Source organism: Apodemus sylvaticus, chromosome 11, assembly GCF_947179515.1.
Source record: "Apodemus sylvaticus chromosome 11, mApoSyl1.1, whole genome shotgun sequence".
Lineage (NCBI taxonomy): Eukaryota > Metazoa > Chordata > Mammalia > Rodentia > Muridae > Apodemus > Apodemus sylvaticus.
Genome location: NC_067482.1, coordinates 44876748 through 44901143, shown reverse-complemented (window position 1 = coordinate 44901143; position 24396 = coordinate 44876748). Strand labels below are relative to the sequence as shown.

General features: G+C 44.5%; 1 protein-coding gene across 1 annotated transcript; it reads right to left on the bottom strand.

Annotated features, from left to right (window-relative positions):
* On the bottom strand, positions 1 to 24396 carry Ugdh (UDP-glucose 6-dehydrogenase). The gene is made up of 12 exons (XM_052198938.1): positions 24113 to 24396; positions 14855 to 15023; positions 11546 to 11647; positions 10733 to 10933; positions 10428 to 10625; positions 9853 to 10000; positions 7066 to 7160; positions 5369 to 5499; positions 4440 to 4573; positions 3950 to 4041; positions 3729 to 3839; positions 1 to 852 (listed from the first exon to the last, which is right to left on the bottom strand). Exons 2-12 carry the CDS (start codon positions 15014 to 15016, stop codon positions 745 to 747), a joined length of 1482 nt encoding a protein of 493 aa, XP_052054898.1. The 5' UTR covers positions 15017 to 15023; positions 24113 to 24396; the 3' UTR covers positions 1 to 744.

Genomic DNA, 24396 nt, shown 5'->3' with positions numbered 1-24396 from the left:
TCCAGTTTACACATGAGATTTTATTGGTTTTCTTTGCTTAAAGCAAAAAATTTTGAATTGTAATAGAAATAAAAAAATCAAAATAAAGGTAACAAACATTTCTTGACTCATAGGTGCAAACAAAACAAGCAGGTACAGAAGCTAAGAAACAGAACGAACTAGACCACACTGCTGATTCCTCCTCAGGTTACATTTTTCAAAACAAGAAAGCACTGCTAAGTTAAGCAGGGAAAGAAAACGGGAGCGATCGTTTGGGAAAAACAAAAAAAAACAATTAGAACCACTAATGACATAATCTCATTAAAGCAAAAGGCCAGTGAACATTAACCAGCCCGTACTAGCACAGTGATTTCATGGCTTCGAAGTCCCATTTAATGATAAGCAGACAAACCAACACACATGAATACAAGACTGCCTCCCTGTATTATTAAAGTGCAGTCTGTGGACAATCTGAAATGCTGGACAGTTCAAGGTTTCATTCTTATTTTACAAAAACTGACATTTAAACCAACATGATTGTTTTCCATCCATTCAGTAACTGAGAGGACAATAATATAAAAATATGTAAAAATTATTCTAGACTCATAATTATTAGATATGCTAACACCCATATAGCTAGTATAAATTTAATGATTACAAAAATATTTTTGTTTCCTTAAAAACATGTAGTTCATTTACCATCAGGTATCGGACAGAGGCTGGCTCCCCTGAAGTCCCAAATCATCCCAGGTAACAGGGCAGCGTCTAGACCTTGGGCTTCTTGTTAGGTGGATCCTGAAGACTAAACTTTGGAATTTCACCAGGAGTGTACGGAATTCTCTTGGAAGATACCTTTTTGCCAATTGTTTCAATCTGAAGAGGAAAAAAAAAAAAAAAAGAACCATTAATCACGGCACATGTATGCGAGAGCTCTATACTGCAGAGGGAAGAAGAGGAGGAAGAGGAACTTTTTCAAGTTCTCTGAGTTCTGAGAGATCTTTGGCTCCTTTATTTTTTGATGTTTCTAGAATCAAGTGCCACTCCACTTTGCCAGCTGGATTTTGTTGGGGTTTATAGAGACGGGGTCTTGTTATGAGCACTGGCCTCTAATTCACAGAACATTCTGCCTCCCAAGTGTGCACATACTGGGAACTAAGTCAGGGCCTTCTGAAGAGCAGTGAGCACTCTAAAGTCCAAGCTGCCTCTCCAGCCCGCACCAACCTTACCAGTGTACGTTTATCCCCCTCCAGTAGAGATGAACACACTACTCTATTCCTATATCTCGTTTGAATTAAAAATCAATTCTTTCGGCCGGGTAGTGGTGGTGCACGCCTTTAATCACAGTACTTGGGAGGCAGAGGCAGGTGGATTTCTGAGTTCGAGGCTGGCCTCGTCTACAGAGTGAATTCCAGGACAGCCAGGGCTACACAGAGAAACCCTGTCTAGAAAAACCAAAAAAAAAAAAAAAAAAAAAAATCAATTCTTTCTGTCTGACTCACACTACAGAGGACGTCTGCTGTATTTATAGGAGTCTACTTTCTTACTGAGTGATTTACACTCTCCCTTACTTAGGGATCCCATTTCCTATTTTATCTTATTTTATTTATTTATTTATTTTATTTTATTTTTTTTTAAATTTGGTTTTCTCGAGACAGGGTTTCTCTGTATAGCCCTAGCTGTCCTAGAAATCGCTCTGTAGACCAGGCTGGCCTTGAACTCAGAAATCTGCCTGCCTCTGCCTCCCAGAGTGCTGGGATTACAGGCGTGCGCCACCACCAGCTTATTTTATTTTTAAGGCAGGTCTGGAACTACCTATGCAGCAGAAGATGACCTTGAACTCTGGTCATCCTGCTTCAATCTCCCAAGTGCAAAATTATAGAAGAATGTTACCAAACCCACCTGAATTTTTTTTTTTAAATTAAAAAAAATTTACTGGGGAAGGTAAATTTTCTAAGAACTCAAGAATATTTATTTTTAGATGCCTATACGGGCACATATGTATGTATACTGTGTATGTGCCTGGTATCTTTGGAGACCAGAAGAGGACCCCTAATTTCCTAGAACTGGGGTTAGAGATGGCTGTGACTTAACCATGTGGGTGCTGGAAGCTAAACCTGGGTCCTGTGTAAAAGCAGAGCCATTTCTCCAGACATTTAGTTAGTTAGTTAGTTAGTTTGGTGGCAGGTTTTCTCCAGCTGTCCTGGAACTCACTATGTAGACCAGGCTGGCCTCAAACTCAGGGATCCATCTGTCTCTGCCTCCCAATTGCTGGGATTAAAGGTTTAAATCCCAGAAGAAGATTTTAAAAATATTTATCTACATGTGTCTTGGAAATAACATTTTAAAAGGTAACACTCCTGAGGCTAAGCTGCAACCCAGAAGAGCAGCCCTGCGCTCACTTGCTCCATTAGGGGAGTAAGATGGAGGCACTGCCAAGGCGCTGACAAGTTGCCAGCTGACTCTGCTGACACCTAGGATCTCACAAAAGGCAGAGAAAAGGACCTTTAGCAAGTGAGTGCGAGGTTAAAGAAACCAGATCCAGTATTTGTGTGAGTAGATAAGGCCTTCCGAGCGCCTCTAAGCCAGTGCGGAGGGCGGCAGAAGCTTAGCTTGGCACCACACTGGCAGCCCTCCTCCGCCAGCTGTCTGTAACCTTCCCTAAATCACTCTGCCAGGGGCCTCTGCGCCAAGTCCACACTGCTCCACGAGGCAGCAGGTCAAACCTGTTAGTACTTGCAGAGCTCTGGTACAGCAGACAGGTGGAACACACAAATGCACTGCTCTGGGCCTGCTCTGTCAGCTTTCCCAAGCTCCACATGGATGAATGTGAATGGGAAGAGGGCTCATGAGGCCCAGATTCTTCCCTCAGACTTCTCACAGCACAAGGACAGTGCTGAGTGTCTGAAGGTACAGGAGGAGCACCAACTGATGGACCTGGAGACCTGGGGAGGCGGACGGCAGCTCTTAGAGCAGTGTTGCTGCCAGGTGAAGCATTTCCTCAGTGGCCACCCAAGTGGCTTCATACCCCAATTGTGAGCCCACCCCTCACCCGGGCTTCAGTGGGGTATGAAGCTCAGCTCTGAATAACAAGGATGCACCCTGTGATCTCAGTGGGTCTTCTTTGTTTGTTTGTTTTTGAGACAGGGTTTCTCTGTGTAGCCCTGGCTGTCCTGGAACTCACTCTGTAAACCAGGCTGGCCTCAAACTCAGAAATACGCCGTCTCTGCCTCCCAAGTGCTGGGATTAAAGACGTGTGACACCAATGCCCAGCACACGGTAGGTCTTCTTACTTGATCTTTACGGTATAGGGTGAGATAGGGCACAAGCTGCTTCCATAAGATAGGCGCCTGATACCCTCCTACTGCCAAGTAAAGGAAACCAACTTTAGGTTACAAACAGGAAGGAGTGGAATGGTTACCAAACAACTGGGCTTTTGCAGAGAATGGGCCTCTTGTTCTGGTTATCTTACTATCCTACTGCTAAGTTGGAAGATATGATGCTTTGGAACCCATACAATGGGTTTACAGATTCCCCCATGGCCTTTGAGGGGCTCAGAGGGTAAAGGCGCTTGCTGCACAAGCCTGAAGCCTGTGACAGGAGGAGGAAGGAACAGGCGAGCTGACTCTACAAAGTTGTCTCCTGACTTCCACACACACCCCCACCCAAAACACACAATAATAAATAAATTAAAATAACGATGCCCAGACCAAACCAAACAAACAAACAAGCCAACCCAGAACCCTGACTACCTGGAAGCCGATGGTCTGTAGTTCACTGTGGAGGCCATCCAGGACACGCCGCCCATCAAAGATGAAGGCTGGCTTCAGCATTTTTTTATGAATCCGTTCATAATCCAGTTCCTATGTAGACACACAAGTGAATAATTAGAACATACATGTAGACACATCTTCCACTAGTGTTTGCACTGGAATGCTTCTAGAATTTTCCCTGATGTAATCTAAGACGTTACCTTAAACATGTCCCACTCAGTGCAGATGACAAGGGCGTGGGCACCATCACAGGCTTCGTATGGGTCCTTGGAAATGGTCACCAGTCTGGACACTATAAAAACAGCAATGACCAAAAGAGATGAGAAACCAGGCAGGTGCTGGAAGTTAGATGTTTTAACACTTGTCGTGGAGAAGGGGGTGTCTGACGGTGGATGAATGGAAAGTGGGAACCAGGGGCACCCCAATCTTTCTTCGCGGGTATTTCCTGGGGATCTGCAGGGCTTTGTGAATACCACTGAGCTATATCTCTGGCTCCTGCAGAAACTACCAGGTTAGAGCACAGCTCAAAGCTGAGAACACAGTAGCTAAGAGTTAATGTTAGAGAAACGAGGCTGGATACCAGGCACAGCACTGGCAAGAAATGACAGAAAAACAACTACTAAATAAAGGTTTCAAAGACAAGGCAGCTGTGTGGGTCTGTACCAAAAGATTTACGTATGAAAGTCCTACCTTGGTCATCCGCTGAGACACCTGGATGAGAAAGATCCACCACTATTTGTTCCCTGGGGACTTTCGGGTCATATATGTGGAGGTGGGCACCCTCGTCCATCAGGTACTTGCTAATGTAGATACTGGAGGATTCTCTGAAGGAGAAACAAATCAGTGTCATTTTAAAGGGCAAATTCTAATACCAGGGAGTTTAAGATACACGGGTTGGTGAGGACACAGATGCTTTTTTATTCTGTCTCTCTGACTCTCTCTCTCTCTGACACACACACACACACACACACCAGTGCTCACACACAGAAAAAGGAGACACATGGGTCCTCTTCTGCTTGTGACACCATACTGACAGCCCTTTCCTGGCATCTGTATATGATGGAGAATAAAATACTATAGAAAATACATATATGTACACATATATGTACTTCCATTCATTTCTCCCAACTAAAAGATAAAGATAAGATGAAAGATTTGATACCCTCAAAAGGATGTGTGTGAATGTGTGTGTGTGTGTGTGTGTGTGTACGCTCGAGCACGCAGGGCTGATTCCACCATGTTGAATCCCATGAGGCTTAGAAGCAAGTGCTTTTATGCACGTCTGGCCCTGACACGTTTTAAAGCAAGCCAGAGAGATAATTAGCAGATAAAAGTGGATCCCACTATGGAAGGAGAGAATTGACTACTTAAATTTGGTCTCTGACTGCCAAACGCATACAATGTGCACTTGTGCATACACACCCCCTCACCACGCTGTCCTGGCTAGCCTGGAACTTGCTAGGTAGACCAGGCTGGATTCCAACTCATGGAGATCTGCTTGTTTCTAACTCTATCTCCCAAGATTAATACTGTATTTGGCAAACATTGGTAAAATTTAAAAAGCAAAAACAAAAAACCACACACACACATTTTTTTTTAGTGTTTTAAAAAATAGGTACCTGGTATCACCAGTATCCTTTTTGAATGCAAATCCCAGGATAGCTATCTTCTTATCCGTCACTGTATTAAACAGGCTATCTATGATCCGTGATGCAAACCTCCTCCTTTGGTAGTCATTCATGTCTATGACCTGAAATTATATACAATATTAGCTTATAAAAGTATACTCTAGACATACATGTAGTTTTATAGTAAATTCTACTATACAAATATACAGTTTACATATTAATGACAAAGTTTACCTACCAGTGTTATTTAGATTTAAATCTGAAAGTTAAAAATCTACCTATTACCAGATGTGGTACACACACCTTTAATCTGAGCATTTGGAAGGCAGGCAGATTCTGAGTTCTAGGCTAACCTGGTCTAGAGAGCAAGTTCCAGGACAGCTACGGGTATACAGAAAAACCCTGTCTTTTGAAAAACAAAACAAACAAAATAATAATAAAACACACCAATTCCCTTTCTTAGAACCTTCCTGAAATGTTCATTTTCTTTTACTTGATGTGCTGTGAGTGGAGCTGGGGGGATGAGAACCACACAGCTAGGCTGGAATTCTGAAGGCACTGGAGAGCAGCCACAGGCTAGCCTAGGTAAGGCATCCCCACACAGCTTCCTCAGCCCTCGTAAACTCAGCTCACCCACCGTTCACAAAGCTCACTAGGAGAAGAAAATGGCCAAGAACAAAGGGGGAGCTGCTTCTGCACAAACCGCGACAGCACAAGTACAGGACAAACTTTCACCCACACACCTCAGGGTAAGAGAGTGTGAGAACTCCTGATACCACATCTGAGCTGCAGATGAAGTAAGCACAGGGAGAAGAAGCTTTGTCAAAAACTCCGAGGGACCATCTCAAGCTTGAAAAGGAGCACAAAAAAGTGTTGGAAAATCAGGATTTCATTGGCATCTTGCATAATGAATAGCAAGACGAAACCACCTGCTGGGCTGAGTGAAATTCGTAAGAGAGAGAGCCATTCCCTGCAGACTTGCTCACAGCCATTGCTGAGGGCTGCAGGATTATGAACTCAGAGAAAACCATTTGGAAAAGGTACACAACCTGGCAGGTACCTTAGGCAGATTATGTCATCTCTCAGAGTCTCTTCTCATCTAAAGATGGGGGATGCTGTTAGTGATGACGGCGAAAGTGCTTCCAAAGAGTAGCCAGAGTAAGCAAGCATTGGAAAACTTGGGAAGGGGTTCCTGCTTTAGCTCGTGAAACTGAACGTATCCATAGATGCAAACTGCTTAAAAATACTAAAATGCTGGTTCTTAAGTTTCACAGAAAAGCACGCTTCACACCAATTCCAGGGTAGCCTGAGCCACACAGTGAGACCTGGATCTCATGATGGGGCATGCCTCTGAGTCTAGCACTGGGGCAGAGGAGGCAGAGGGAGTGGGTCATTTCCAGCTACATAGTAAGTTCAAGACCAGCCTGTTTACAGGAGACAGTCTCAAACACATACACCCAAACATAAAAGATAATATTACTTCCTGGCTTATCTGGGAGCAAATTTAGCTAAAAAATGAGAAGTACCAGTGTATCAAAAATGCCCATCACAGCTGACAGGAGAAAAAGACTAACTGAAAACAGAACCTCATTAGATAAACCTGAAATAAGTAAATGCAAAACCATTTCGCCAAGGCTGCCATGTTTAATTAGGATCCAATGAGAAGTTATAACTACGAAGATGTGTACCTGCTGCCAGTAACGAGCGACTTCAGGCAGATTCAGAGCCTCACAGAGATAAACCAAATTCAGAACATCCTTTTGGAAGCAGCTCCCACCAAAACCTGAGGGAACAAAAGAAGACAATGTTTTCAGGTAAGACCCAGAAACTAAATCCTGTGGGGGTTGGGGGTGAAGCTCACACAACATCAGCAACTTTTATTCAGATTTTAAGCAATCAAATTCAGATAGCATAAATTTTTTGCAGCTACACAGTGAGTTCAAGCCCAGCCTGGGCTACATAGACCCTATATCAAGATGAAAAAAATAGCCAGGCGGTGGTGGTGACGCACGCCTGTAATCCCAGCACTTGGGAGGCAGAGGCAGGCGGATTTCTGAGTTCGAGGCCAACCTGGTCTACAAAGTGAGTTCCAGGACAGCCAGGACTATACAGAGAAACCCTGTCTCAGAAAAAAAATGAAAAAAATTAGGAAAAGTTGCTTATAAATCATATCCTTACTAACTGGTTACCCAACACAGGTTTCATTAAAGCTACATTTGACCTTTTTCCTTTTAAAAAAGAATTTTCTTTTTTTCTTTCTTTCTTTTTTTTTTTTTTTTAATTTTTATGTGTGTTTTGCCTGCATGTATGTGAGTGTGTCTTCCTTGGAGGTGAGAAGAGGGACAGCTGATTTAGAGGGACTGTGGGATAAATACGGGTCATCCACAAGAATACACACTCTGAACCATTTCTCCACCCCAACTTGACCTTTTCCTCACATTTATCGTCCATTTCTTCTGTCGCTTACCTGGCATGATTCCCTGTCTCCTACTTTACTACAGAGTTAGTAAAGTTTAGAGGTAAAGGGCCTAATGGTAAATACTTCAGTCTTTGTGTGCCATAAAATCCCTGCCAGGACTGTTAGCCTCTGCCACAGCAGCTCCATAGTGACTGAGGAGAAGAGAAAGGCTGTGGGTGTGGCTGTGGGTGTGGTGTGACAATATTCCCATAACACTTGTTTGCAGGGAGCGGTGCGGTGGATGTGGGCCAAGGTGTGCTAGCTCACCTTTGAGCTAGTGTAATTCAGGCTGCAGCAGGGAGGTAAAAACTTCAGTGTCAGAAACATCTGGCCTCAGTATTTGATTCTGAACAACTTATAAAATGTCCCCTGAACGTGAATACCCTCTAAAAGAAAGCCACAGCACTTTCTTAGCAGGCCACCAGCGGTAAGAACGCCAAACAGTGTCATAGATCCGTGATTCTGGTTTGTGAGAGGCACGGGCAGGAGGATTAGGAGTTTGAGGCCAGGCTGGAGAGATGGCTCAGTGATTAGGAGCACTGACTGCTCTTCCAGCAGAGGTCCTGAGTTTAATTCCCAGCAACCACATGGTGGCTCACAACCATCTATAATAGGATCCGATGCCTTCTTCTCGTGTGTCTGAAGACAGCTGCAGTGTACGCACATACATTAAATAAATAAATAAATAAGTAAATAAATAAATAAATAAATAGAGTTTGAAATAAATAAATAAAAGGAACTAGAGGCCAACGGTGACTACATAGCTAGTTTAGGCCAGCTGGGCTGTATGAAATTCTGTTTTGAAAGAAAAAAAACTTAAAGGATAAAGCACTGATACAGACACGACACATAGTGTGTCTTTTGTAAACAGCTTTAGTATAGCTGGAGAAAACATCAGAAGGGCAGGGTAGTAACATACAGCCTCAGAAAGAGTGTAAGTGTGTGTATGTGTGTACATGAGTGGTGGTAGGACTGAACCCAGGCCTTGGGCTTGCCAGGCGACACTGAGCCATGCCTTACCTAACCCCCTTTCGGGATGTTTTATTATGAGACAGGGTTTCACCAAGTTGGGCTCTCTAAAGTATTTTTAGTGCTATAATACCATCTAACTACCACCAATAATGAGAAACTTACTTTACAGCTAGGGTAAAGTAAATTTACAGACTGGGGTAAGGGCAAGCATGCGAGGCCAGGCCTGGTGGCACAGGCCTGTAATTCCTTGGCCTTGGAGGCAGAGGTTAGGAGCAGAGAAGGCTCATAGCCTGGGCTACACAGCAAGTTCAAGGGCATCCTGAGCAACTTACGTTGATTCTCTTGCCTCTACTCCCTCAGGGCAAAGATAAGAGGTGTCCCCAGTATGGCCGGCTTCACTTAATCTCTACAACCTGATGGAAGGCACCTGTGGAGGTCAGAGGGCGACCCGCCCGAGGGAGTCTGCTCCTTCTTTTCAGCATGTGAGTTCAAACTCCAGTCACCAGGTTTGGGGACAGGGGCCCTGACCATGGAGCCCTCACAGGCCCTGGGTGTGTTTTTTAAAGGTTTATTTTATGTGTATGAACGTTTGCCTGTATGTGTACATGTGTACATGTGTGATGCCTAGTCACGGGAGCTCAGGACGCCTGGAGTTTGCGGGTCACTATGTGGGTACAAAGAATTACACACTGGGTCCTCTACAAGGGCAGTCAGACCACTAAGCCATCTCCCCAACCCCTCTAGAATTGTTTTTATTTTGTATTTTTTTTTCTCGTTTTGAGACATGGTTTCTCTGTGTAGCCCTGGCTATCCTAGAATTCCCTCTGTAGACCAGGCTGGCCCCAAACTCATGAAGGTTCACCTGCTTCTGCCTCCAGAGTGCTGGGATTAAAGGCACGCACCACCACTGCCCAAATCTATTTTTTAAAACAACAGATGTTAGATTAAAAACAAACAAACAAAAACAAACAAAACATTTCCATAAGGAGGTTCCACAAACCTGAAAGTGTTAGTAACCTATTTGACTAGAGAACATTTTATTTACCAACGCTGGCTTTTAGAAACTTGTTTCCAATTCTTTGGTCCATGCCGATAGCCGTCGCCACCTCTTCCACATCGGCGCCTGTCGCTTCACACAGCGCACTTATGGAGTTAATGCTGCTGATCCTCTGGGCAAGGAAAGCATTGGCTGCCTTTAAATGAAAGAGACACAGGAGAAGATGGTGTGTAAAAGAGCAACTTTCTATGTCATTGAGGAGATGCAGATCACGAAGCAGGCATAAGTTTGAGGCCAGCCTGGTCTACAGAGTGAGTTCCAGGACAGCCAGGGCTACACAGAGAAACCCTGTCTTGAAAAAACCAAAAAAAAAAAAACAGAAAAAAAGAAAACATGACTTAAAAGGAAGGACTGGAACGCAGTGCAGAGCTACAGAGTGTGATTAACAGGTGAGGCTCAGATTTAATACCCAGCACTGGAAAACAGGACAAAGTGTGTGTGTGTGTGTGTGTGTGTGTGTGTGTGTGTGTGTGTGTGTATGTGTTTTGAGTCTGACACTGACCTGAGCAACATCGAATACCCTACCTCAACACAATAACACCTTAATGAAGAGCCGCACTAACCAGTTTGGAAAGCTCTGAGGACCAGGTGTTGGTGGTAAGGATCTTCTCCTTGGGAACCCAGTGCTCATACACAGCACAGAGCGCCCGGACAGCCTTCTGACCCTCTGGGGTTTCATCCCCTCCGATCAGGACTCTGTCCGGGTTCTTTAGGTCCTTGATGGCTGTTCCCTCTGCCAAGAACTCAGGATTGGACAGTACCTAGAACAGTAATACAAAGGAAAGTTTTAGAATAAACTGAATTGTGGGTAACTTTAAGGCATCAATTTTGACCTAAGAAGAATTAGATTTCTTTTCCTTCTTCACACCTGTAAATTCAAGTTGGGCTTCGTGTTGGCATCAAATATGCGGCGGATGCTTTCTGCTGCCCGCACAGGGACCGTGCTTTTCTCAGTCACAATTTTGTACCCATTTGAGTTCTGCACAATGCGACGGGCACAAGCTTCGATGTACTTCAGGTCGGCCGCCCGGCCTTTTCCCATCCCATATGTTTTTGTTGGTGTGTTCACCTAGAGAGAGCATTGGGGATGAGGAAAGAGGGCCAATGAAGGCCGTCAGTGCTTTCAAGATAGCCCAGGCTATCAGTTAACTAACTAATCAACAGTCATCATGGCCTTAACTCTCACAGAATAGCACATTTCACATATATAGCCACTGAAAGAAACAACTAGAAGAATCAAGAGAACCCTTTTTTTTAAAAGACATATTTACTTATTTTAGGTATATAAGTACACTGTAGCTGTCTTCAGACACACCAGAAGAGAGCATTGGATCCCATTGCAGATGGTTGTGAGCCACCATATGGTTGCCGGGAATTGAACTCAGGACCTCTAGGAAGAGCAGTCAGTGCTCTTAACCACTGAGCCATCTCTCCAGCCCTCAAGAGAACTCTTGTAGAGAAGCTACCATATATGTGCCAGACACAGTGTGGGTAGGCAAGTTCCAAGCTAAGTCCAGGGACAAAAATGAACTCAAAGGTCCCCCCTCTATAGGACTGCCTGTCTATAACATGCAATATATTATCATGGTTAAGAGCACTGTTATGGTTTAATACCAAATAAAGCCATGAAACTTTCATAGACAGACAGATTGAAAATCACATGGCAAAGCAAACTACTTACAGAAATAAATACTAGATCAGCTTCTCTGATGGCATCATCAATATTGGTAGAAAAAAATAGATTTTTCCCTCGACAGGATTCAACTACTTCTTTTAGTCCAGGCTAGAGAAGGAAAAGGGGAAACAGAGTTGAGCACAGTATTATCATTAGTCCTGAGAAGACAACCACAGGATCACTGTGTCCAGGGGACAGTGGTGATGTTACTTAAAGGTCTATATTTCCCAGTAGTGTCTTCGAATAGCTGAGGACGGCGGGGCATGGCTGTGCACACCTGTAGTCCTGACACTGAGAAGGCCGAGCCAGGAGAACCAAGTCTGAGGCAAGGCTGAGCTACACAGAGAATTTGAGGACAGCCCAGGCTATGTTGGGAGGTATTGTGAGTTCCAAAAAAGAAACAAAGGTGGGGGGCTCATACACAGAACACAGTAAGGATGTCACCATTAAATGAAGTCAAGCTGAACTCACACGGAGAGCAGCTCTAAAATGCTGTGTCATTATTGACCATGTACCTGGGTGATACGTTAACCATTAACTCCTCCATATCAACTGTTATCAGATCCATCAAGGCCCCATGATTTCAAGCAAACATTTTGCACTGTCATTATGAATGTATTCCCCACCACCCTGTGAGTCATACCATCGACATATTGCAAAAGTCAGTATTTACTTTATACAAACAGACACGGGGTGCATCTTTCTAAGTCCTCTTATTATAAAACACTGAAAATCTTTACTACTTTTTCCCCATGCAATTTTACTGATAATATATTTATGTTAAAAAAAATTGAGACCTGGGTATGGTGGCGCACACCTTTAATCCCAGCACTTGGGAGAGGCAGAGGCAGGCGGATCATCTCTAAGGTTCGAGGCCAGCCTGGTCTGCAGTGTGAGTTCCAGGAGGGCTACCCAGAGAAACCCTGTCCTGAAAAACCAAACCAAACCAACCAAAACAAACAAACAAAAAAAAACAATTCTATATTTATTTATTTGTGTGCGTGCATGTGTGTGCGTGCGCGCGTGCGTGCGTGCGTTCGTGGTGGTATACATCAAAGATGTCCTTTCTTTGTTTTTGAAGACTTTATGGAGGCTGGTAGAGAGATGGCTCAGAACTTTGGAGCACTGGCTGCTCTCGCAGAGAATCAGAGTTTGATTCCCTGCACCCACATGGTGGCTCACAACCATCTATAATGGGATCCTATGACCTCTACTAACTTTTAGGTATACATGTACCAAGCATGCATACTGTCAACATTCATACATGTCAAATCTATTCTTTATTACATTTTAAATTATTTATATTCATTTGTGTGTGTGTGTGTGTGTGTGTGTGTGTGTGTGTGTGAGAAAGAGAGAGAGAGAGAGAGAGAACACCATGGCATGTGCCTACCCTGGGGTACACATGGAGGTCAGAGGACAACTCTGGGGGATCAGTTCTTTTGTACCACTCTAGGGGTCCCAGGATCAAACTCAGGTCCTCAGGTCTGGCAGCAAATGCCTTTCTCAGCTGAGCCCTCATCTCCCTGGCCCTGAGGCCTTTTAACATAAGCTTTTGGAAGAGGAATAACTGCAAACTCATATTCCTGTTACTTATTCAAATGTAAATGGCAACATATAGAAACCACTAAACAACAAGACTGGTGCCACCAGCCACTGTACTGGATGTCTTGGTTATTTTGACTAGGTTCTAGAAAATGAGAGAAAAGGTTATGGAGTTGGGATTTTACAGAGAACAAGGTTAATTTAATTCAGTCTTCTGTTAAGTGAAAAAAATCTGGCATAGCAAGACAAATGTCACATGTTCTAAATGATGTGGAATAAAACAGAGATTACCAGAAGCAGGAAAGCATTATAGATGACGGGATGAATGATGGGTTCAGAAGTCCAGCTGGATAAGAAAAAGGACTTCTAGAGATAATGGCTGGGAGCTGGATTTTTGATTTTTTGGTTTTTATTTTTCTTTTGTTTTTTGTTTTTACAAGATAGGGTTTCTCTTTATTGCCCTGGCTGTCCTGGAACTTACTCTGTAGACCAGGCTGGCCTCGAACTTAAAGAGATCTGCCTACTTCTGCCTTCTAAATGCTGGGATTAAAGTTGTGTGCCATCACCATCCAGCTGGCTGGTAACTGTTAATCAGATGTATTTTAAAATAGTTTCATACTAATGCAAATAAATGATAAGTGTTCCGGGTGACCATTAAGCACTGTACATGAAATATCACATTGTACTCCATAAGTATGTAAATAACTATTAGTCCTATACATAAAATGTTTGTTTGTTTATAGGCACAGTCCCTGTACCTCCAGCTGCCCTGGAACTCAGAGATATGCCAACCTCTGTCTCCCAAGTGCTAGAATTTGGAGGAATTTTTTTGAAGTAGGGTCTCTCTCTGTAGCCCTGGCTGTCTTGGGATATGATCTGTAGACCAGGCTAGCCTTAAACTTAGAGATCAGCCTGCCTGTGTTGGAGTTAAAGGCATGTACTACAACAACCAGAAGTCTATTATTTTTTGAGACAGGGTCTCATATATCCTAAACTGGCCTCAAACTCACTCTTGTGGGATTGTTCTCTTCTGACTCCAACTCTTGAGTGTACCATCATGCCTCCTCTTAGGAAAAAGCACAGGATTTGTGCATGTTGAACAAGCACTCTACAACTGAGCGATACCCCAGCCCGTACACTTCGTTCTAAGGGCTTGTTAGCTCAGCATACTTGACACAGACTGTCACTGTATTGTCTGTCCTTAATTCCTTCTTTTTCTCCTTTGCAGTACTAGAGAGGAAATTCAGGGCCTGTCACATACTAATCATGTGCTCCCGTAACATTTTCTTATCAGAAATTTTTATTGTATACTTTTAGCCTTTTGCTCCAGGCTGGCCTGGAACTCATTGTGTAGTTCCATAATCCTACTGCTTCAGCCTCTCAATTACTGGGATTTCAGACATGCAGTACAAGATCTAGCTTGTTTTTCTTTCTTTTTTATTATCTGGAACCCAGGGCCATATGTGGGCTAATCAAGCTAGCATGCACTACATCCTAGCACCATGCCGAACCTTTGCTTTGCTTTGAGGCAGGGTCTCTCTGTGCTGTCCTGCTTGGCCTTCACTAGCTATGGACACCAGGCAGACCTTGAACTTGCTTCAGTCCGTGAGAGCTGAGATTACAGGTGTTAGGAGCATGCCCAGTCAGACTTTTTTTTATTGACTTGGTAGCAGTCGTAGATTGCACAATTGGAGTATATATAAAATAGTTAACCAACATGGTAAGAAAACTACAAGCATAAGAACAAAGAGCTGCCCAATATAGAGTTACCTCATAAATAGGAAGGGTGGGAGAATTCCATGCATTGATCCTCGCCTCGTTGACATCCACAACCGTCACCCTGATCTCAGGACACATGTGAGCAATGACACTGCATGTGGGCCCGCCGACGTAGCCCGCACCAATGCAGCAGATCTTCTTAATCTCAACCATGGCTGAACTAAAAGGGAAACAATCAGCAGGGTTTTAGTACTGAAAACAGAAAATGTGGACAAATCACTGGCATATCATCACAGAAGTGTCAGACAGCTGGAGACATTTCCTATGTTTACTCAGGAATTATGAAAATTGCCAGTGAAAAATAACGTTCCAATCAGATGACTTGGCCTATTCTTCACTGTGCTAGCACAAAAAAGAGAAAGTTTGTAACAACTGATAGTATTGTACACGCCATGAAATTATGTCCTGAGAGTTAGACAGTATAGAAGTAGAATAAAGCCAGGCTGTGGTGGTAGATTCCTTTAATCCCAGCAATTAGGCAGAGGCAGGTGGATGTGGGTTCAAGGTACCCTGGTCTACAGAGTGAGGTTCAGGATACCACAACCAGGACTACACAGAGAAACTCTGTCTTGAAAAGTCCAACAAAGAAAAGAAAGAAGAAGAAAGATGAGGAGGAGGAGGAGGAGGAAGAAGAGGAGGGAAAAGAGGAAAGAGAGGAGGAAGATGATGAAGAGGAAGAAGAGAAGAGGAAGAAGAGAAGAGGAAGAAGAGAAGAGGAAGAAGAGAAGAGGAAGTGGAGGAGAAGGGAGAGGGAGAGGGAGAGGGAGGAGGAGGAGGACGAGGAGGAGGAGGAGGAGGAGGGAGGAGGAGGAGAAGGAGGAGGAGGAGGAGGAGGAGGAGGAGGAGGAGGAGGAGGAGGAGGAGGAGGAGGAGAAGGAGAAGGAGAAGGAGAAGGAGAAGGAGAAGGAGAAGGAGAAGGAGAAGGAGAAGGAGAAGGAGAAGGAGAAGGAGAAGGAGAAGGAGAAGGAGAAGGAGAAGGAGAAGGAGGAGAAGGAGAAGGAGAAGGAGAAGGAGAAGGAAGGAGAAGGAGAAGGAGAAGGAGAAGGAGAAGGAGAAGGAGAAGGAGAAGGAGAAGGAGAAGGAGAAGAAGAAGAAGAAGAAGAAGAAGAAGAAGAAGAAGAAGAAGAAGAAGAAGAAGAAGAAGAAGAAGAAGAAGAAGAAGAAAAAAAAGAGGAGGAGGAAGAGGAGGAGGAGGGGGCCCCAGAGTAAATTTATCCGTCAGTGCAATTTGAGCTTACAAAGGTGAGTTTTCCAACAGGTTTAGATGGTCACAGATGTTGAGATTAGTTCTATAACTCAGAACCAGCCTCTAAGATTAAGCTCCTGCTTGGCTAAAATTTATTCCTCAAGAATCATGTGGGTAACTTAATTCCCAGTGCAAAAGTGCTTGAAGGTGAGGCATAAAAGGAGGAGTTTAGAAGGAGGGCTCTACCCTGAGCGGATTAATGCTGCTATAACAGGGCTTAAGGCTACAGGTCTGAGCTCATGCTCTTTTGTTCTTCCGCCAGGGAATGACACAGCAAAACAGCACGGTGCCAGATGTCAGCCCCTCCATCTTGGTTTTGCCAACCCCCAGTACCTGGAGCCAAGACATTCCTGTTTGTTATAAGTCACCCATCTCTGCTGATGTTCTAGCAGCAGAGAATAGAGCAAAATACCCCTTAAATACTTAATTGGCGTCAACAGATTATTTTTAAGTATTGGACAATAATCTTAAAACTCTATTTCAACTTTAATCAGAAAATGGGAAAAGGCTAAAGGAAAGAAACGTTCAAGTGCGTTTGTTTGCTGGTGTGCATACCTGTGTGGGCATGCAGAGGCCTGCGGACACTTCATGCTCTGCTATTGCTCTTGAGCCCTAGCCATACGGTCTCCGGCTCCTAGCCCTGGGGTACAGGGTGTGTAAGGCCATAGTAGATTTTACTGGGTGCTGGGGTCCAAACCAGGTCTTTGGTCTCATATAGCAAGCACTTTACTGTTCTGCCATCTCCCTAGCCCAGCAAAGTAACTTCTGCAGTTATTGATACCGTTGCACTGATCTTAGTAAGTTTTTAATAGTCACTAGGTTTTACTACACCTAATTGATTGATACTAAAAATTTACAAGGAAGTGACTCGTGTATAGGAATATCTGGTTACTCACTACAATTACTGTCAAAATGACCAGTCATTTCAGTTTCTGCCAAGATCTCAGACATCACCGAATCAAACCCATTCATGCAACCCAAGGAAAAGAAAAATAGTAATCGGAGAGCTTAATAGCTTGTTGTGGACTCATTCCTGCATGGATCAGAGGAGGTGCTCTGGGTCTGCTTAATCACAGTGCTTCCCAAAAATGTATCTAGGTCTGTGGAAGAGTTTACTCAGCATGCATGAGATAAGGCTGAGTTAGAGTCAATACTGCAATAAACAAACCAACGAACACACACAGTTTTAGTTCCCCAAAGAGGGAAGCCTTGGAATTTTAGAACTCTACTAAGAAAGTATTCTTTTCTTTTTTTAAAGATTTATTTATTTTATTTATATGAGCACACTATAGCTGTCTTCAGACATAGAAGAGAGCATTGGATCCCAGATGGTTGTGAGCCACCATGTGGTTGCTGGGATTTGAACTCAGGACCTCTGGAAGAGCAGTCAGTATTCTTAACTACTGAGCCATCTCTCCAGCCCCATACATATTCTTAAAGATATACATAAAAGTAATTTTGCAGAGGAGCCAGTTCTTTCCTTCTACCATGTGGATCCCAGACTTGGGTCCTCCGCCTAGGTGGCTAGAGCCTTGACCGTCTGAGTGATTCTTCTGGTGCCAAAGTAGAATACTAGAAGGAAATCTCCCAAGATTCCTCAGTCCTACCCCATCCCTGCTGACTCTGCTTCAGGCAGCTCCTTTGTTTCTTCTACACTCCCAGTGTACTCTGCCTAAGTACACGGTCATGCATGTGTGCGTGTATATGTATATGTGTGTGTGTGTGTCTATACTCCCAGTGTACTCTGCCTAAGTACACGGTCATGCATGTGCATGTGTCTACACTCCCAGTGTACTCTGCCTAAGTACACGGTCATGCATGTGTGTGTGTGTGTGTGTGTGTGTGTGTCTATACTCCCAGTGTACTCTGCCTAAGTACACGGTCATGCATGTGTGTGTCTATACTACCAGTGTACTCTACCTAAGTACACGGTCATGCATGTGTGTGTGTCTATACTCCCAGTGTACTCTGCCTAAGTACACGGTCATGCATGTGTGTGTGTCTATACTACCAGTGTACTCTGCCTAAGTACACAGTCATGCGCGTGCGTGTGTGTGTGTGTGTGTGTGTGTGTGTGTGTGTATTGTGCGTGGGTACATGCATGTGTATTATGATCTTTTTGAGACAGGGTTTCTCTATTATGCAGCTCTATGGTGCTGGAACTCTCAAAGCAAATCAAGCTGGCCTCGAATTTAGAAAGATCTGCCTCCTGAGTGCTGAAATTAAAGGTGTGCACCATCATGCCTGGCATAATCTTATTTCTGAGCTGAAGAAACACCAGATATACACAGTCTCTACACATGGCTTTTTAAAAAAAACTTATTGCATTCTACGGTCATATCCTCAACTTTAATGATTATGCTGCATTCTTCTGTATAGATACACTTACCAAGAAATATGAAAACCATGCTAAGTCTACAGATTCCTTAGGAGCCTAAGCAAGTGAGTTAAAAGTTCTCTATCAGCACTTGTGAAGCTATAGAAATAAAACATTCATTCTGTTAAATAACTTTTAGGATTGCAAGCCTTGCCTCTGTAAAAATACCAAGGGCACCCAGGCTGACTTCTGGCAGTCAGCCATCTTTCCCTGCCTCACTCATCATGCTTTGCCTACTCTACGTGAATGGAAAAGATGATGCTGGGAACACTAAGTGGCTCAGCTCCGGCAATGTGAAAACCTCCTCCCTTCAGGAGACATGTGTGCAGCCTCACTGCAGCTGTCCCACATCCACACAAGGAAACCTGGGCATCTGGTTTCAGAAAACTTCCTTCAACTTGTTCCAGGACCTAGTCTTTTCCTCCTCACCAACTCCCAGCACTCAGGAGGCAGAGGCAGGGGGAGCTCTGTGAATTCCAGGCCTGCTTGGTCTACAAAGCAAGTTCCAAGACAGCAGGGGCTATACAGAGGAACCCTGACTTGAAAAAGACAAAAGAAGAGGAGGGGAAGGAGGAGGAGAAGGAGGAGAGGGAGGAAGAAAAGGAAGAGGAGGAAAAGGAATGGTACCCTAGTAAAATGGCTAACTGAGAAGAAGATTATCAGCTAGAGTGTCCAAGGAAGAGCAGGATGAGGTGAAGAGGGAGCCGTAAGATGGCTCAGAAGGTGAAGAGAGAGCTGTGAGATGGCTCAGAGGGTGAAGTCAGCCTGAGAACCTCATTTCAGTCCCTGGAATCCACGTGAAGGTGGAGGGAGAAAACTAGCTTTGACCTCCACACACATAGCCCCCACAATAACTAATAAAACTCGAGGGTAGGGGGAAGAAGAGGCAGAAAAGGGTCATCTCAAGGCAGAAGTATAAGTTGGGCCTTGGAAGAAAGAGTCTAGGTCCGAGTAAAGGAATAAACAGCAGTGAGTGAGGTGCTCACTGTGTGAGTCAGCAGTGGAGCTGTGAGAGACGACCACTCTCCTGAGGTACGAGTGGCCCTGGAGCGCCTCCCTCAGGAGCGCAAGGCAGCAGCAGCCCACAGAGAGGAATGAACCATCACCATTAGAGGCATCGCTACAATGGAAGCCTACTCCTTACTGGAGAGGGGTTACAAGCAGGGTGGCACAGCCTTTGCATCTGGAGACCGGAAGAGTCAGGAACAAGGCAACACAATATCTGACGTGATATTTACTTTTATATAAAAGAACAGCAACACGGGATGTAAAGAGGAGACATTTTTTGGTTCCAGGGAAATGAAGACAGGAATAAAATGTTCCAGGCTTGGACAGCATAATTCCTCAAAGTGCTCTGTTCTGATACTTTATAAATGTGGATTCCAAGACACCACACTATCAAAAACAGATGGCCTACGTTTCAGGGACAAGTACAGTTGCGCCTCTGTCCCAACAGCAGGTTCTATACCCACAGAATCAGGCAACTGTGTGTGTGTGTGTGTGAGAGAGAGAGAGAGAGAGAGAGAGAGAGAGAAAGAGAGAGAGAGAGAGAGAGAGAGAGAGAGAGACTGGAGGCCAAGTATACGGGAACACATCTTCCCCCCCCCCCCCCCCCACAACAGGGTTTCTCTGTATAGCCCTGGCTGTCCTGGAACTCACTCTGTAGACCAGGCTGGCCTCAAACTCAGAAATCCGCCTGCCTCTGCCTCCCAGAGTGCTGGGATTACAGGCGTGTGCCACCACCGCCCGGCTACGGGTACACATCTTGAATCCTAGCTCTAGAGAAGCAGAAGCAAGTTTGAGGCCATCTTGATCTACACTGCAAATTCCACGTCAGTCCTAGTGACAGTGAGGCCTCATCTAAAAAGAGAAAATCAGATCTCTACTGAATATATATAGACTTTTTCTCCTTATTGCTTAAACATAGAGCTATTTATATTTTATTAGATATTACTTTTATTGTTTGTTTTGAGACCAAGTCTCCCTATGCAGTCTAGGTTGGCCTAGAACTTGCTATGTAGCCTGGGCTAGTCTTGTGATCATGATCACCTCTACAATGCTAGTATTATAAGTATGTGCCATGATGCTCAGTTATATCAAGTGTCATATGTAACCTAGAGATGATTTAAGGTATACAGGAGGACATGCGTAGGGTAAGGAAAATAAATACTGCACCATCTTATTTAAAGAACTTGTGCATTCCCAGCTGTGGTAGCCCTGGATCGAATGTCCCGGAGATACCAAGGGACCGCACTGTAAAATCCCTACTGTGATGGCTGCTCCACCTGCGGCATAACCACTCAGTCTCTCTGTAAGCTACACCATCATAATTCAACATCTAAACCCTAACTAACTCTGGGCCTATACGTTCATCTTCAAGGTTCACAAGACTGAACCAGGTGTCACACATAAGGCTGGAGAGGTGGCTCAGTGGTCATTATCACTTGCTGCTCCCCCAGAGGACCTAGGTTCAACTCCCTGCACCACATAGTGGTTCATAACCATCCATAACTCCAATTTCAGAGCATCTCATACCTTCTGACCACAGGTACCAGGCATGTACAGGGTATAGACATACATGTGGCAGAAATATCCAAACACATAAAATAAAAACACATCCTTTAAAAGAAAAACAGGGCCGGATGGTGGTGAAGCACGCCTGTAATCCCAGCACTTGGGAGGCTGGAGGCAGGTGGATTTCTGAGTTCAAGGCCAGCCTGGTCTACAGAGTGAGTTCCAGGACAGCCAGGGCTACACAGAAAACCCTGTCTCGAAAACAAAACAAAACAAAAATAGACACCTGTCTCCCACCCTAATTACAGTAATAAATAGAATTTCTAAGTAATGTTGGTCCAGAGGATCTTTCAGGGTTATAACTTAATTCCATAGCCAAGAAGTTATAGCTATTAAAACAGCTGATATCCTCAAGCTCAAGTTGAACATGGTCTGTTAACATTTGCAGAATACACATAGATCATGCCTATGGAAGGGCTTAAGGAGTTCACAGTTTAATAATGTAACCCAAGCTAATGGATCTTTTTTTAAAAAAATGTTTATTTATTTAATATGTATTAACGTACACCACATGAGTGCTTGGGAGCTAGATGGTTGTGAACCACCAATGGGAGTGCTTGGAATTGAACCCAGGTCTTATGCAAGAGGAACAAGTGTTCTTTAACCGCTAAGGCACGTCTCCAGTGCCAAGGCGGGTGGACCTTATCAGCTCTTCACTGCCAAACCTTTCACACTTAGGCTGTCTGTCTGTCACTGAGTATTGAGTTAATAACTAACTGTTCCCTAGGCCTCTGGGATTGCAGACTTCATGTTTCATAGTGTTAGTTAAGATGACTGACCATAGTTTACAGTAAACGATTAGACTGCTACCTCCCTTAGCCACCTAAAGAATGGACTCATATTTTCCCTCAGTAACCTCTAATATGATTTGCTTTTATAATGTAGGGGATTAAATCCAGGGTCTCACACATCACAGGTAGACATTCTACCCTCGTGTCCCACCCCTTTGTCCTCAAGTTACTTCTTCCCTGCCTTTATTTCAAGATCACAATTCAGGGTTCTTTCTAAGCAGTAGTTACTGACTACTGCAGCTGCATCTGTACTGTAGAACTGGGTACGTCTGAGTCCCTCCCCCCTCGGTTTTGTGTTTTCTTTCCCCCTCCTCCCCTTCTCCACACATACCCACTTTTCTGTCTCTCAATAAGCTTTCAGTTTGCAGCCAAGGCTGATCTGGAACTGATGGTGATCCTTCTGCCTCAGCCTCCTGGGAACTGATTATAGGCATGAGCCACTACTCTCAGTTACTTGCGTTGGTCTTCATGTTGGGTTGGTATGTGGCCTTGCTAGTTTTCTTATGAAGTAAAGTGTATCCAAGACAGTGGATGGGAAATTACTTAAGGAGACAGATACATAGTTGATGCAAATCAAATAAAGTCACTTGGAAGTTTCAAAAAAAAAAAAACCCTCAAGAAACTAACTCGGGAGCTTGATACAATGTTACCAATACAGTTTCTATGACACCTGTCTTTGGATTCTGTCTTTTTTTTCTTCCTAATTTTAGTGTTTTGTTTTGTGATATGTAGGCTACCGCATGTGTAGAGGTCAGAGGACAACTTTTTTTTGGGGGGGGGCGGGTCCAGGCTTTCCTTTCACTGTGGGTTCTGGGGATCGAACTCAAGGCTTGTGTGGCAAGTGCTTTTCCCAGCAGGCTCATCTCACCATATTCTTTTTCTCCTTGCCTATACCCACTGGCCCTCACTGCGTTGACAGAAACATGGGCCTGTCTGTTTACTGAATAGGTCATTCTGAAATGAGTCTTCTTCACCTCAAATATTTTGGGAACCACAACATACCACAACACCATCCTGAAAATACTGTTCATGTAAAAATCTCATAAATTCAGATAAGCAAGTCAACCTACAAGATGTCACTAACAGCCAGCAAATGTCTTATACTGCAATCTGAATAGAATAACATCCATCTGCCATCCCTTTCACAGCTACTGAAGAACTAAACAGCAGACATGATAAGACATGAGCTGGATACACCAACCTCAGTCATTTCAGGGAAACACACTTAAAAGATGCCTGATTAAAAAAACCATAAACCCGATTGTGAAAGACTTAATTTTATGTCTAACGGGAATGATCCACAGCTGTGGAAATTCGAGAAAAGATAGAGCATGCCTAGTGGTTAGAGATTTTATGGCAGAGAAAGCAATACAGAGATAAAAGAAGGGGCGGGGGAGGGAATGTATTTTCCGAACCAGGGTTGTGTAGCATTCAGCTCAGACTAGAAGCTGAGTTCGCAAAAGCACAGCTCACAGCAGAAACACTAAGCTCTTTCAAGTCTAAAACCCCTCAGAAGAAACAGACCAGACCACTGTTCTCCATTTCTTAGGGGATTTGGAAAAAAAAAAAAAAAAAAAAAACCACCTCAGACTGGCCTTTGAGGTGAGTGATGAACAGTTAGCCCTCTGTGTGCACCACATATGAGCTCCCTCCCAGCCAGTCCCTCCTCCTTTTATGAGATTTCTCAACCAACCCTACTCAATTACTAGTACGTGAAGATTTTTAAGATCTCACAAAAACGTGGTCTCTGAAGTCCCCAAGAAAGGCCTTCCCTGACATTAAGAAGAATGTCCACACAAATATCCAGAGGCCAGCAATGGACTGCAGGAGCCACACACACACCCAAGATATTATAGGATAAATGCCTTAGGGCTGCATCTTTAAGGGACTTTGCTTTCTACACTTGCAAGGGGAGAGCAGCGGCCTCCCAGGTGAGCAGACTCTAATCCCCAACAAAGCTTAGGACTGTGAAGCGCCCATTAGGCCCCACGGAGAAGACCCTTTCCTTCAGGGAGCGTTGGGTTGTCTGAAGCGGCGGGAAAAATCTCGTTCGTTTCAAATCAAAAAATGGAAAGGAGAACTGGCTTGAAGACGCGCGAGTTGCGAATTAAAAGCCCGGCTCGGCTGATCTGCAAGCACAAGACGTGATTCCCGCCGGGCCCGAAAAGGGGGACCAGAATGGTGCAGTAGGGAGTCCCGCTGCAAACAGGGAGCGGCCCGGGACCGCGAGAAGGGGGCATCCCGCAAGGATCGGTGCTTACCCACTTCCAAGGCAGGGACACAGCGGCCGTGCAGATCCCGTTCTCTCGGACAGCGCCTTCCACCCAAGCCGCAGGCTCTACACACCGCTCCGCCCGCCGCTCCCCGAGTCCCCGGCCCGCGGCCGTATTTAAATGCTTCTGCGGGGAAGGCGGAGGCTTCATTCCCCTGCAGCCAGGCCTCCCGGGACTCTGGACTCGGCCACCGCCCCGCACTGCCCCGCCTCCTTCTGCTCCAGACCCCCGGGGCAGGCCTCTATTTCCTTGTGGACTCAGAGCGGCTTAGG

Coding starts and splice junctions, on each gene's coding strand:
- Ugdh (XM_052198938.1), bottom strand. CDS start 15,016: ATGGTTGAGATTAAGAAGATCTGCTGCATTGGTGCGGGCTACGTCGGC. Junction 4,042..4,439: donor TGTCTCAGCGGATGACCAAG/GTAGGACTTTCA, acceptor CTGTTTTTATAG/TGTCCAGACTGGTGACCATT. Junction 853..3,728: donor TACAGACCATCGGCTTCCAG/GTAGTCAGGGTT, acceptor TTTCCTCTTCAG/ATTGAAACAATTGGCAAAAA.